Source organism: Aethalodelphis obliquidens, unplaced genomic scaffold (assembly GCF_003676395.1).
Source record: "Aethalodelphis obliquidens isolate GAN/ISIS:26980383/991018 unplaced genomic scaffold, ASM367639v1 scaffold53, whole genome shotgun sequence".
In the NCBI taxonomy this organism is placed as follows: Eukaryota; Metazoa; Chordata; class Mammalia; order Artiodactyla; family Delphinidae; genus Aethalodelphis; species Aethalodelphis obliquidens.
Window position 1 is genome coordinate 2,896,330 of NW_020837997.1, and position 11,992 is coordinate 2,908,321.

The 11,992-nt window shown below is 58.9% G+C and overlaps 1 protein-coding gene across 2 annotated transcripts; it reads right to left on the reverse strand.

Annotated features, from left to right (window-relative positions):
- Positions 1-13: 13 nt before the first annotated feature.
- Positions 14-11,707, reverse strand: IQCN (IQ motif containing N). 2 transcript variants are annotated; one of them, XM_027084706.1, is made up of 4 exons: positions 11,264-11,707; positions 7,729-9,713; positions 6,533-6,691; positions 14-1,242 (listed from the first exon to the last, which is right to left on the reverse strand). In XM_027084706.1, the coding sequence occupies exons 1-4, from the start codon at positions 11,304-11,306 to the stop codon at positions 343-345; spliced, it is 3,087 nt and encodes a 1,028-aa protein (XP_026940507.1). In that variant the 5' UTR covers positions 11,307-11,707; the 3' UTR covers positions 14-342. The 2 variants fall into 2 exon arrangements, with proteins under 2 accessions (XP_026940507.1, XP_026940508.1); XM_027084707.1 differs by lacking the exon at positions 6,533-6,691.
- Between the last annotated feature and the right edge of the window lie 285 nt (positions 11,708-11,992).

Here is an 11,992-nt window from a genome sequence, read left to right on the forward strand (position 1 = left end):
CTGGCTTCTGGAGTACCTCCATCTGGAACCGACGACGCTGCCCTGCTAGCCGTGGATGAATATGATGGTACGTATGAGGCCACGCTGGCAGCCCTGACCTCTGGGAAAGGCTTGGGGTCCCCATCCCAGCCACAGACCCTAGGTGCCAACTGCATGGTTGGAAGTTTGGGGCCCCTCCTGTCCAGGATGTTCCAGATCCCTCTCATTTTCCCTCGCACCATGCCCGAGACACCCCCGTAAGCACAGGTAGACCAAGACCCAGACTGTGGAGGGCTTTATTCATTAGACCCAGAGAGCCACATGGCTCCTCCCCTGGTGTTCCCCCACTGGTAAGCCAAGGTCCTAGACACCTAGCCACGGCATGTGCTGTGAGTTGTCCCACGCCGCTGGTCCCAAGAGCGCATCCGTGGTGAGAGAGGCCCGGGTGCAATGGCCGCGCCAGGTGGCTTGAAGCATCTTGGCTGCTAACCGCCGCTGCTTCAGCTGGCAGCGTACAGCGAAGCCCCTCCAGGCTGACTGAATGGCCGTGGCTGCCTTGCTCTGGCTCTGGTGATGGGGTTGCCAGGGGCTCTGGGGGTTTGACCGGGTGAGGCAGCCCCGTGGCATGCCGGCCTGGCCCGCGGCACCCTGGCCCGTGCCATGCAGCACCCGGGTGGGCAGGGTATGGCCGCATATGTGGCATGTGCGGGAGCTGGAACCCACAAGCATCACCACGATGGGTGGGCTCCCCAGTCCGGAGCTCAGTGACTGGCAGAGACTACAGACACGTGGGTGGCAGGACTGGAAGCAGCGGTGATCAGACGTGGTCCTGGCCCTGCTGCCCGTCTCAGCCCACATGCCTGGGAGCAGCATCTGCTGGGTGCAGCTCCGGCGGATGCAGAAGCCTCGCCACGCAGCCTGGATGACTGTGGCGGCTCTGCAGAGCCAGGCCAGGTCCCGCCGTAGACGGTAGCCACGCCAGGCAGCCTGGATGGGGATGGCCCACTGATGCCACACCTTGATGGTACGGCGCACCAGGAAGCCACGTGTACACGCCTGGAGGATGACCACCGCATGCACGATTATCTCCTCCACAGCCTGCGCCGACGACGTCACCAGCTCCCCCGGCGGTCTGGGATCCACCGCCGCCATGACATCCCACGCGCCCCCAGGGGCCGCAGTGCCGTCTCTGGGCCCGACCGCTACGCTGGGGACAGCAGAGTTCCACACTTGGCTGCCAGACACGCCACTGTCCTCAGGACCCTGGAGTACAGCGGGAGTCAGGGATGCCCCGTGACTGTCTGCAGGAGCCACGGAGCTAAGGGAATTCCGAGACACCGGCGGCGACTCCTGGTTAAAGAGGGGCCGCCGGGAACCACTCGGTGAAGGCTCAGAGCCCAGGGACACACTCCGAACCCCCGGATTCAGCCTAGGGAAGACCATCCGTGGTGCCGCCTCACCAGTGTAGACTGTTGGCGCTAGGGCCAGCGGTGCGCCTGTGGAAGGTTTAGGAACTTCCTGTGAGGACCTGGGGGCATCCTTCTGCTCCTGATTGCCGGGGCCCGTCCCAGCCACAGAATTGTCCGGCGTTTGTGGGAAAGGGACATCATGCGTGGCCCTGAAGGATTTTCTAGGGCCGAGGGACTCACGGCCATCCTGAATCAGACCCCCAGACACTGGCTTCTGGAGCGCGCTGGATGCCACCCCTCTCACCAGGGGTGGATGAAGTGGCACGTGTGAGGCCACGCTGGTGGCCCCTGACTTCCGGGAAGTGCTTGGGGTCCCCATCCCAGCCACAGATCCTGGGTGTAAACCGGTTGCCAATAGTACTGCCATGGGCCAGCTTGGGTGACCCTGAGATGACAGTAGAAGCCATCATCCCACGGGAATGGCTCCGGGACATGTGAGCCGCCGAGGGGCTCTGGGGCACAACATAAACCATGGAGGGGCTCCGGGGTACAGCGTGAGACACTGATGTCTGCTGATGAGCCAAAGTGCCCTTGACAGACCCTGTCTGCGCACCGGGGACCCCACTAGCAGCCACAAGGTGGGAACTGGGGGCCCCCCAATTGCTGGCTGACCTCTGATGCAGAGTTGGGGTGCCACCACTGGCCACGGAGTGCTTGGCAAACCTCGGGGACTGTGGAGGGACAGAGGCCATGCCGCTGGTCATAGACATAGCTTAGCTGGGAGCCGCCTCCTCCAAGAGCGGCATTTGGTCTTTGGGAAGAGTCTGCAGGGAATTCTTGACTGTGGTCGATGTCAGTTGCCAGGGGACTATGGGACATCCACGGGGTTGCCTCAAGGACCTCGGACTCCCGGTTGGATATGGACCCCTGGGGCAAAGCCTCGTCCAGGTCCTCTGGCTTTATCACAGTCTGGTGGCCTGTGGTCTCAAACAGCATCATCCCAAGAGCTTGGCTCAACTGTGAGGCTCTTTGCAGAACCGTAGGCACTTGGTACACTCCCTTGGCTGTGCCATTAGCTTCCTGGAGGTAAGCTTGAGCCAGGCCAGGGGCACGGGATGCCTGGAAGGAGGCTGTGGACGCTTCTCCTGCCAGGGCTCCGTGATATTGATGGGGAGAGAGCCCAATCAGCATGGACCCTTGGGGCAGGCTCTGGGCCACGCCTCCAACTGTGGAGGGTGGACCAGCTGTCCTAGCCATGGACTCCAGAACTAGGTTCTGATCCAGTCCCCCAGGCATAGCTGCTGGGTCCACACTAGAGGCCACAGGACGAGGAGGGGTACTTGAGCCCACCCCACTTGCCGCTGAACCTAGGAGCAGGCTTGGAGCAGTTAGACTAGCTGACGGTCTTACAGAGAGACCTTGCCTCTTCCCACCAGCACCGGATGCTGCATTCAGGCTGGGGGACACTGCAGTTGTGACAGAACTCAGAGGCAGGGTTCTGGCCATGCCATTGGCCCCAGAACCTGGAGGAAGGCCCTGACCCATGCCACTGATCACGAACCCTGGGGGAAGGGTCTGAACCACACCACTGACCATATAACCTGGTGGAAGGCTGGGGCCACACAACTCATCATGGACCCTTGAGGAAGGCTCTGGCCCACACCCCTGATCACGGACCCTGGGGAAAGACTAGGGGTCATACCACCGGCCCTAGTACCTGAGGCCACAGCTGTGGTCATCCTACTGGCTACAGAACCTGGCAGCACACCACTGGCCATGCCCATCCCAGGCTCCTGGCTGACAGCATCTGCTTGTTGGTAACTGGATTTGGAGATTGGAAGCACAGAAGGACGCTGTTGGTCCAAAGATATTGGGAGATGGACATTGACCTGAGATATGCCGGGGCCCACATGGGTGAGGGAAAACTTGGATGAACTCACATCCAATCCACCGGGCACTGAAGCTGGAGAGAAGCCAGGTCCCGCCTCTGAGGCTGGTTCGTGAATCACGGGGGCACCAGCCGCAGAGGCCCAGGATGTAATGGGGGCCACGCCCCCGGTCACCTGAGATTGGCTTGGGCCCATACCAGCCACCACACTTCTCCACCCCATACTCCCTGACGTGCCAGGGGATACAGGTACCCGAGACATACTTAGCAACACACGAGCAGCTTCCAAATGTGGAAGCATGCCAGCAGCCACGGTGCCCTGGGACATGCTTGTAGCCCTGCCCCTGAACAGAATCCCCTGAGATATACTAGTTCCCTGGCCCAGACGAGAGTCCTCTCCACGGGCCACAGATGCCTGGTAGAGACTTGGAGCTGAAACAGTGACAGCAGACTGTTCAGTTATGCTTGGGTGTCTCCCACTGATACTGGATGGCTGATGGAACCCAAGGGCCACCTTGCGGAGCTCAGGGGCCTGGGGATGTGGGGTCACCCCACTAACCGTCAGAGGATCTTGACACGGGTCCACCCTAGTAGACACAGCTGGCTGGCTCAGACCCCGGCCCACGCTGTTAGCCACTGATGGACATGGTGCACACGAGGTGACTTCAATGGCAAGAGAGGAAGGACGCTGACGGGGAGCCACTGCACTCACCCTTGAGGACAGTAGATTTGAACCCATGCTACGGGCCCAACTTGGCTGACAGAGTGCACAACCGATACCACTAATCACAGACGGCTGGGCCAGGCTGGGCATCCCCCTCCCAGCCACAGATGGCTGGCCTAGGCTGGGGGCCACCACATAAGCCATAGGAGGTTGGCCTAAGCTAGGAGCCATCCCACTGGCGAAGGATGGCTGGGCTAGGCAGGGGTTTACTCCAATGGTCATAGATGGTTGGCCTAGGCTAGGGGCCACCCCAATGGTCATAGGTGACTGGGCTAGAGTGGGGGCCACCCCACCAACCCTACATGTCTGGCCTAGGCTGGGGGTCATCCCATCAGTCATAGGTGGCTGGCTTGGGCTAGGGGCCCTGCCATGAGTCACAGGCAGCTGGGCTAAGCTGGGGGCCACCCCACTGGTCACAGGTGTCTGGGCAAGGCTGGGGGGCACCCCACTGGTCACACGTGGCTGGGCTAGGCTGGGGGTCCCCCCACAAGTCACAGGCAGCTGGGCTAAGCTAGGGGCCACCCCACTGTTCACAGGTGGCTGGGCAAGGCTGGGGGCCACCCCAGTGGTCATAGATGGCTGGGCTAGGCCCAGGGCCACCCCACCAGTCACAGGTGGTTGGGCTAAGCTGGGGGCCACCACACCGGCCATGGATGGCTGGGCTAGGCTGAGAGCCACCCTACGGGCCATCAATGGCTGTGCAAAGCTGGGGACCCATCAGTCACCAATGGCTGAGCTAGGCTAGGGGCCACCCTATTGGTCCTGGATGTCTGGCTTAGGGTGGGAGTCATCTTACTGGCCACAGATGGCCCAGATAGGCTGGCGATCACTCTACTGGCCACAGAGAGCTGGTCTGGGTCTGGGGAGACCTTACTGGCTACTGTAGGCTGGGACAGGCATGGGGTCAACCTACCGGCCACAGATGGCCGCCAATAGACCATAGGGACCACATTACTCAAAGACAGACTGAGGGTCAACCCAGTCCTATAGGGTTTCTGGGATAAGCTCTCCTTCAGATTCATGGAGCTTTGGCCTGAGGACATATCTCCCTCATCATCTGAGCCCCAGTGGACACTCTAGGTCATGCGACTGGCCACTGAACTGTGACGCAGAAGGGGGATCAGTTCTGAGGCTGCAGAAGACCGGTCGTGGAGGTGTGGGGTCGTGTGCCTATGGCCTGCTCTCTCAGACTCTTCCATGCTCCCAGGTCCCTGGGACCTCTCCACAGGCGCCCCAGAGAGGAGAGGATCTAGATGAAGCTCCCTGTCCAAGCTGGCTTCCCAGGACTACTCCTCCACCAGGTCAACAGCGGTCATGCTGGCCACAGACTTGGAGGAAAGGCTGAGTGAACTGCAGTTGCGCAGTGAGCTCTGGGAATTGCTCACATGGGAGCCATAGTCTGTGGAGCCCTGGGAGAAGCTTCTGGCCAGGTCACTGTCTGGACCCTGTGGCAAAGTGGACACCAGTTCATTAAGTATGTGGCTAGTCACCAGCTCCTGTGGGCAGTGAACACTGGAAATGGTACCCCGTGCTTGATTTTCCTCCTGCCCAGGGATGGCTGTACGGGGAAGGGTGGGCGCCAGCCTATTGCCTGGGGAGGCTTGGAACAGACTGAGATCAACCTGAGTCTTGAGTGCCCAGCGATGACCAGGAGCTACGGAGCCGGGCCGGAGATCTGGGGTTATGACACAGGCCTTGGGGGCCTGTGGTTGTGCTTTGCTCACCGTGGAGGCATGTGGTGGACTTGGGGTCACCTTGTTGGTCATCTCCCTAGTGCCCATGGAGGCTCGTTTAGGATCTGGGGACCGAGTTCTCTGCATGGTCTCCTCAGGGACCATAGATGACTGTTGCGGACCTCTGGCCACTGAGGGTCGACACACACCGGGAGGTACCCTGCTGACCCCGGAGGGTTGACACCCGCAAGCCGACCCCACATAGGCAGCGGCACGCTGGTGGGAGTGGGTGCCCCTCCCACGACCTGTAGTGCCGGGAAGCTTGCCCGGTGCCACTACCCTGCCCTCCCCCGACGACGCCCATGGACGTGGGGCCGCCCTGCTGACCTCGTGTGGATTGTGGGCGCTTGGGGTCATGCTGCCACTGGCCAGTGATGGCCGGCTCATGCTTGGGCCCACGCCATTGGCAATGAGTGGCTGCCACAGACTGGGGGGCGGCTGCTGGTGGGGCGAGTTGGACAAATTGGGGTCCACCTCACTCACCATGGGACTGAGATCTGAGGCCAGTTCACTAGCCCTTGGGTGCAGGCACACATTTGCCTCACGGACCTTGGGGGTCAGGTACAGATTTAGGGTGTCTCTGCTGGGTCCCATCTCCTGTGACAGAGTGGGGTCCAGGGCAGCAATCAGGGGATACTGATGAATGGTCAAGGGGTCCAGCAGTCAAGGAGGCGCCCACAGAGACCACCGAGGAGCAGGGTGACCCCCCGAGCATGGCTCCATCCCCCACCTCTTCCAAGAGCCTGGAGGGCCAGCCTGTGATGAAACCCTCCGAGGCCCCACCCCAGTGAACCCTGACCTTGCTGGGCTGTAGTCTCATGGGGCCCAGGGTGGGACCCCATGCAGCCGACGGGCTCCTCCTGCAGTCCACCTCCACCAGGGTCGGCATCACAGTCACCCCGCTTCCCGCCGTTTTCGCGGCAGCCTTGGGGAGGACGACTCCAGACCTCAGGACCACCTGAGAAAAAGACTGGCTGAGGACTGCGCCCAGCTCACCCTGACACAGGGCCTGGTTCAAGGTGGCCCGCTCCCCCTCCATCAGGGCCTTGCTGAGCACGTCCGCCAGTCTGCCCTGAATGGCCTTAGGGAGCTCTGCCCGCAGCTCGCCCCGGGCCAGGGCGCAGGACAGGCTGGTGGCCAGCTTGCCCCAGGACAGCGCCTTCACCAGCGCCGTGCCCAGGATGCCCTGGGGCAGGGCCTTGGCCATCGTGGCTCCCGAGACCTCTTTGGATAGGGCCTGGTCCAGGGCCGCCCTCACTTTCCCCTGGGAGAGGGCTTTTGCCAGCAGGGCGCGGAGAGGTCCTCCTGGGAGCCCAGCAGGGCAGCCAGCTCAGCACATAGGGAAGCGAGCTGGGAGGCTGCCAGCTCCTCCTGGCAGGGCGGGGCTGGGCTGCTTGTTGACAGCTGGGCCCTGTCCCCCCAGGATTGGACATTGCACGTGGTGTGCCCAGCAGAGGCCAGCAGAGGCACCAGCGTGTTCTGGCTCTCAGAGGCCCCCTGGCGTGGGCCCTGGGTGGCCTTGCCCTGCACGTAGATGTGGGACAGGAGCCGGGTCAATCTGTCCTCTGGCTTGGCTCGGGGCAGGGCGCCAACGTGCTGGCAGGGCTGGGTGGAGGCCTTGAACTCGACTAGGAGTGGTTGGGACTGGGTCTTCCTGCTGAGTTCAGCGGCCTGGCGGGCTGCGTGGAAGCTCTTGGCCGTTTCTGTGGCCAGATGTGCCTGGGACGGTGCCTGGGTCAACGTGGTGGGCAGATGTGCCTGGGACTGCACCTTGGACAGATGTGATTGGGCTAGGGCTGTGGTCAGCTCAGGGGGTGGATGTCCTTGGGACGGGCCCTTGGTCAGCTTGGTAGAAACATGTGCCTGGGACGGGGGCTTGGTCAGCTCGGCCGGCAGACGTGCCTGAGGCGAGCCTGTGGTCGAACACGGGGCCGGTTGTGCCTGAGGCAGACAGGTACCCAGATGTGCCACAGCTGTTTCTATAGGCTCACATACCTGGGATAGGGCCTTCACGACATCCGTCCTCAGGTGTGCCTGCTTGCTCCCATCCTCAGCCACTTTTGACCAGGACGACACCACGGGCACTTCCACGGCCTCACTGATGTTAGACGCTGTTTCTGTTTTCACCCGTTTCTGGGAGAAGTCCTTGACTTTCTCACCGTCCGAAGGAGGCCTGGCTGTAGGCTTGGGGTCCCCAGCCCCCAGATGTGATGGGGGGAAGCATTTCATTTTTCCCTTAGTCAAGTACGGGTGGGGTGAGACCTTGGTCACCCCTGCTGCCTGCCTCGCGTTCACCACAGCCTTGGCCTTCAGTCCACTTAGACATGTGTGGGATGAGGTGTCGGGAATTCCAGCTGCCGCCAATGCTGAAGGTGGAGGTTTGAGATTTTCAGCTGCTGGAGGGGGCAGGCACAGGGTCCTGAGGATGGCGGCTACTGAGCGTAACTGAGCTGGGGTCTTGGTTACCATGGCCGCCAGGCGTGTCTGGGCAGGAGGACCTTTGGTCACCGAGACGCCTTGGAGTGTCTGATGAGATGGGGTCTTGGTCATCGTGGCTGCCAGGCGCACCTGGGGTGGGGTCTTGGCCATCACGAGCGCTGCACACGTCTGGGGTGGGGCCTTGGTCATCGTGGCTGCAGGGCGTGTCTGCGTTGGAGACTTGAACGTTGAGGGCAACAGGCATAACTGGGGTGGAGTCTTGGCCATCATGGCTGCTGGTCGTGTCCGGGGTGAAGTGTTGGTCATCGAGGCTGATGGTCTCATTTGAACTGAGGTCTTGGTCACCGGGGTCGCTGGGCAGGGCTGGGGTGGGGTTTTGGTTATTGTTATCACGGGCACTGGGCACGGCTGGGATTGGATTTTGTTCATCGTGGCCGCTAGGCATGACTGGAGTAGGGTCTTGGTCACTGTGGCTTGTGGGCACGTCTGGGCTGGGGTCTTGGTTATCACGGGTGCTGGGCCTGTCTGTGGTGGCCCTTCGAGGACCTCTGCTTCCATGTGGGCCTGGGTCTGGCTCTTGAGTTGTCCTTGAACTGCCTGGGCACATCTTCCGGATGGTGGTGGCCCCGGGCCTCCTGCCTTGTTAGCTCTGGCAGTAACTTGCTTGGTCTTCATCATGTCCCCCTCTCCGTGGACAAGGCAGGCATTTCTGATGGTTCTTGTCAGCAGGCATGGGAGGCACTTCGCCTCTGGACTCACAGGACACGGAAGTCTGATGGCAGCGGTCTGGTGTGGAAGGAAGGCGACGCTGGGGCCTCCGACAGAGCACGTACCCGGCTGTGACATGCCCTGGGACTGCAGCAAGGCCAGCTGGTGGGTACAAGCGGCCAGGCCGTTGGAGGAAGGAAACTGGGTCTCCTTGCTCACCATGGTGGGCTGGGCCAGAAGGGACTTGCCCTCTTCCAGATGCTGGAACCGCACCTGCCGGGGCGAGTGGTAAGGGATGTCCCTCTCCTCCACCTTCGCTTTTTTCTCCACCGTCTTGCCAGACTGGAGGAGGCACCTGGTGCTGAAGCGTCGCCAGGCCTCCTGGATGGCCTTGGTCACCATCACCTGAGAGATTACCTTCTGCCGGAGCCGGTAGCCCCTCCAGTTGGCTTGGATGAGGGTGGCTGCGTGGGACAACATCATGTCCATTTCGTCCACCAGGACATTCTTGAAGGTCTGTCTCTCCACCGCAGCCCGGAGGCATGGGACATGATGAGCCACCGTCTCGTCCTTGTCTGGCTGTTGCACAAGGGTCTCCTCGGATGCAGGCGGCTCATGCCGGGGCCGTGGATGCAGTGTCCCTGCTTTGCCTTGGAGATTGGGGACGGGCTGATAGGAGCTCTTCCCACTGGGTGACACCTGTAGCTGCAGACGCAGTGTCCCCACTTTGTCTTGAAGGTTGGGGACGGCTGATAGGAGCTCTGCCCACTGGGTGACACCTGTAGCTGTGTTGCTTGCTGCCTTGCTTTGGTTCCTAGGCGGCTCAGCTCTGCCTGTGGGGGGTTACAGGGAAGTAAGTGGTCAGGGAGCAGTGTAATGTACACACGAGGCCTCCTGGCTGGGGCGGGCACTCACCCCAGAACCTACATCTTCTTGCTCCTGGCACCTTGCCACCTTCCTCCTCTCCTTGGCAGGCCCTCTCTCTCCCAGCCACATGCCCAGGTGGCCTTTGGTACCCATGTCTCCCTCATCATCCTGGGGCTACTCCAACACCAGCACGCAGGGCACGTTCTCACCTGAATGTCTGACCACCTATCTGCTTTTCGACCTTCTTCTGTATCTGGAACATACTGTGAGTACAGCACTGATCACAGTATTTTGGAAATATCCTGTTTGTGTGTGCATGCGCCTGGTGTTATTATTTGCTTTTCTCCATCGACTGTGAATTCCTAGAGGGCGGGAACCAAGTCTGAGTCACTTCTGTGGCCCTACCTCAGTCACAGGGCTTGGTTCCAAGTTTTGAACAGGTATTGGCTGGGTGGCTAGCTTGACCAATAAGTGAGTGGATGAGTGGACTGAAAGCTGGATGGATAGATGGTCTCATGGCTAGATACTGAATGGATAAATCAGTGGACGCGTGAATGCTGGATGGGTTGGAGGAATGGATGAAGGGTAGGGCTGCAAATGGATGAGTAAATGAAGTTGACGAATCAATTGATGAACAGATAAGTAAATAAGGAAATGGACACATGGATGGATGGATGAACGGATGGATGAGTGAGTAAACAGATAAATGGATGGATGTGTGGGTGGATGGAGGAATGGATGGCTGGAGGAATGGATGGATGGATAGATGAGTAGGTGGGTGGATGGATAGATGCGTGGATGGGTGGGTGGGTGGCGGGATATATGGATAGATGGAGGGAGGGAGGAGACATGAGTGGGCAGATGGATGGATGAAACCTGAGTAGATAACTGTGTGTGAATGAAGAAAGCTGAAGGAATTGGTAAAGAGATCAATGAATAGGAGGTGGACCGATGAATGGCTGGATGGATCAGTGAATGAATGGGGGATAACATAGATGATGGATAGATCAATGACAGATGGAAGGGTGGTAGAGGGAAGAATGAGGGCATGACTGGCTTTCAGAAGTACTTTGACTACCTGCTGAAGACAGAACCAACTGACCTTCCTGATGACTCATGAGGAACCAGTCCTCAGTACAATCTAGCTCTCTCTTACTCATGAGCAGTTAGGGCTGTCTCCCAGGGGGAACGAGGCCAAGGCTGTCTTATCTTTAGGTTGTCTCAGTTTCATGGCAGAGCCTAGCCTAGGTTGGAGGCCTGGCACAGATCTTCACGCCACCTCCAGAATGGCGCTGGGATCTTTCTTGTCTCTGGATTTCAAGCGTTTTAATAGTACACTCAATTGTCTTTCAAGTTGCTGAGATAAATGAAATCTTTTTAAATGTTAATGTTAAGTAAATAAATAAATCTTAGTCCATCTGCTGTTAAAAAAAAAAAAAGGAAGTACTTTGATGCAGAGAGAGTTCAGATACTGTCAAGCAGCCCTGATATATAACCTGGAGCATAAGACACTTACTTTGCAGAAGTACCCCCTTCTGGCTGGACCAGTCAGACTTCATACCTTGGAGGGTCACAGACCTGGAGGAAAAGCAGGAAGAGAAGGTGCAATCTCAGAAGCCAGCTTGCAAGAGGAAGCAGCCTTCATCCCTTCAGCCCATGCACTGTGCAGCTACACTGACCTGGGTTGGCTCTGTCCCCAAGACCAAAACGAAAAGAGATGTTAAAAGCAAAAAAACTAAATTCTCTTTTAAAAAAAAAAAAAACACAACTTTTTTTTTTTTTCTCTTTGCAAATCTCGCTCATTCAGAGGTAAAACTAGAGAAATACCAGTTAGGCCAAAGGGTAGGATAAAGCCACCATCAAAAATTGGCATTTCTGGGGCTTCCCCGGTGGCGCAGTGGTTGAGAATCTGCTTGCTGATGCAGGGGACACGGGTTCGAGCCCTGGTCTGGGAGGATCCCACATGGCGCGGAACAACTGGGCCCGTGTGCCACAACTACTGAGCCTGCGCGTCTGGAGCCTGTGCTCCGCAACAAGAGAGGCCGCGATAGTGAGAGGCCTGCACGCTGCGATGAAGAGTGGCCCCCGCTTGCCACAACTAGAGAGAGTCCTCGCACAGAAACGAAGACGCAACACAGCAAAAATAAATTAATTAATTAATAAACTCCTACCCACAACATCTTCTTTAAAAAAAAAAAAAAAAAAAGGCACTTCTGGGCTTCCCTGGTGGCACAGTGGTTAAGAA

Excerpts from the sequence above, each read along its gene's own strand:
- IQCN (XM_027084706.1), bottom strand. The coding sequence starts at position 11,306 with ATGAAGTCTGACTGGTCCAGCCAGAAGGGGGTACTTCTGCAAA. Across the intron at positions 6,692-7,728 it reads TCGTGAAGGCCCTATCCCAG|GTGGTCCTGAGGTCTGGAGT; the intron begins GTATGTGAGCCT and ends TCTTTTTCTCAG. Across the intron at positions 1,243-6,532 it reads TGAGACTACAGCCCAGCAAG|GGTCCTGAGGACAGTGGCGT; the intron begins GTCAGGGTTCAC and ends GCTGTACTCCAG.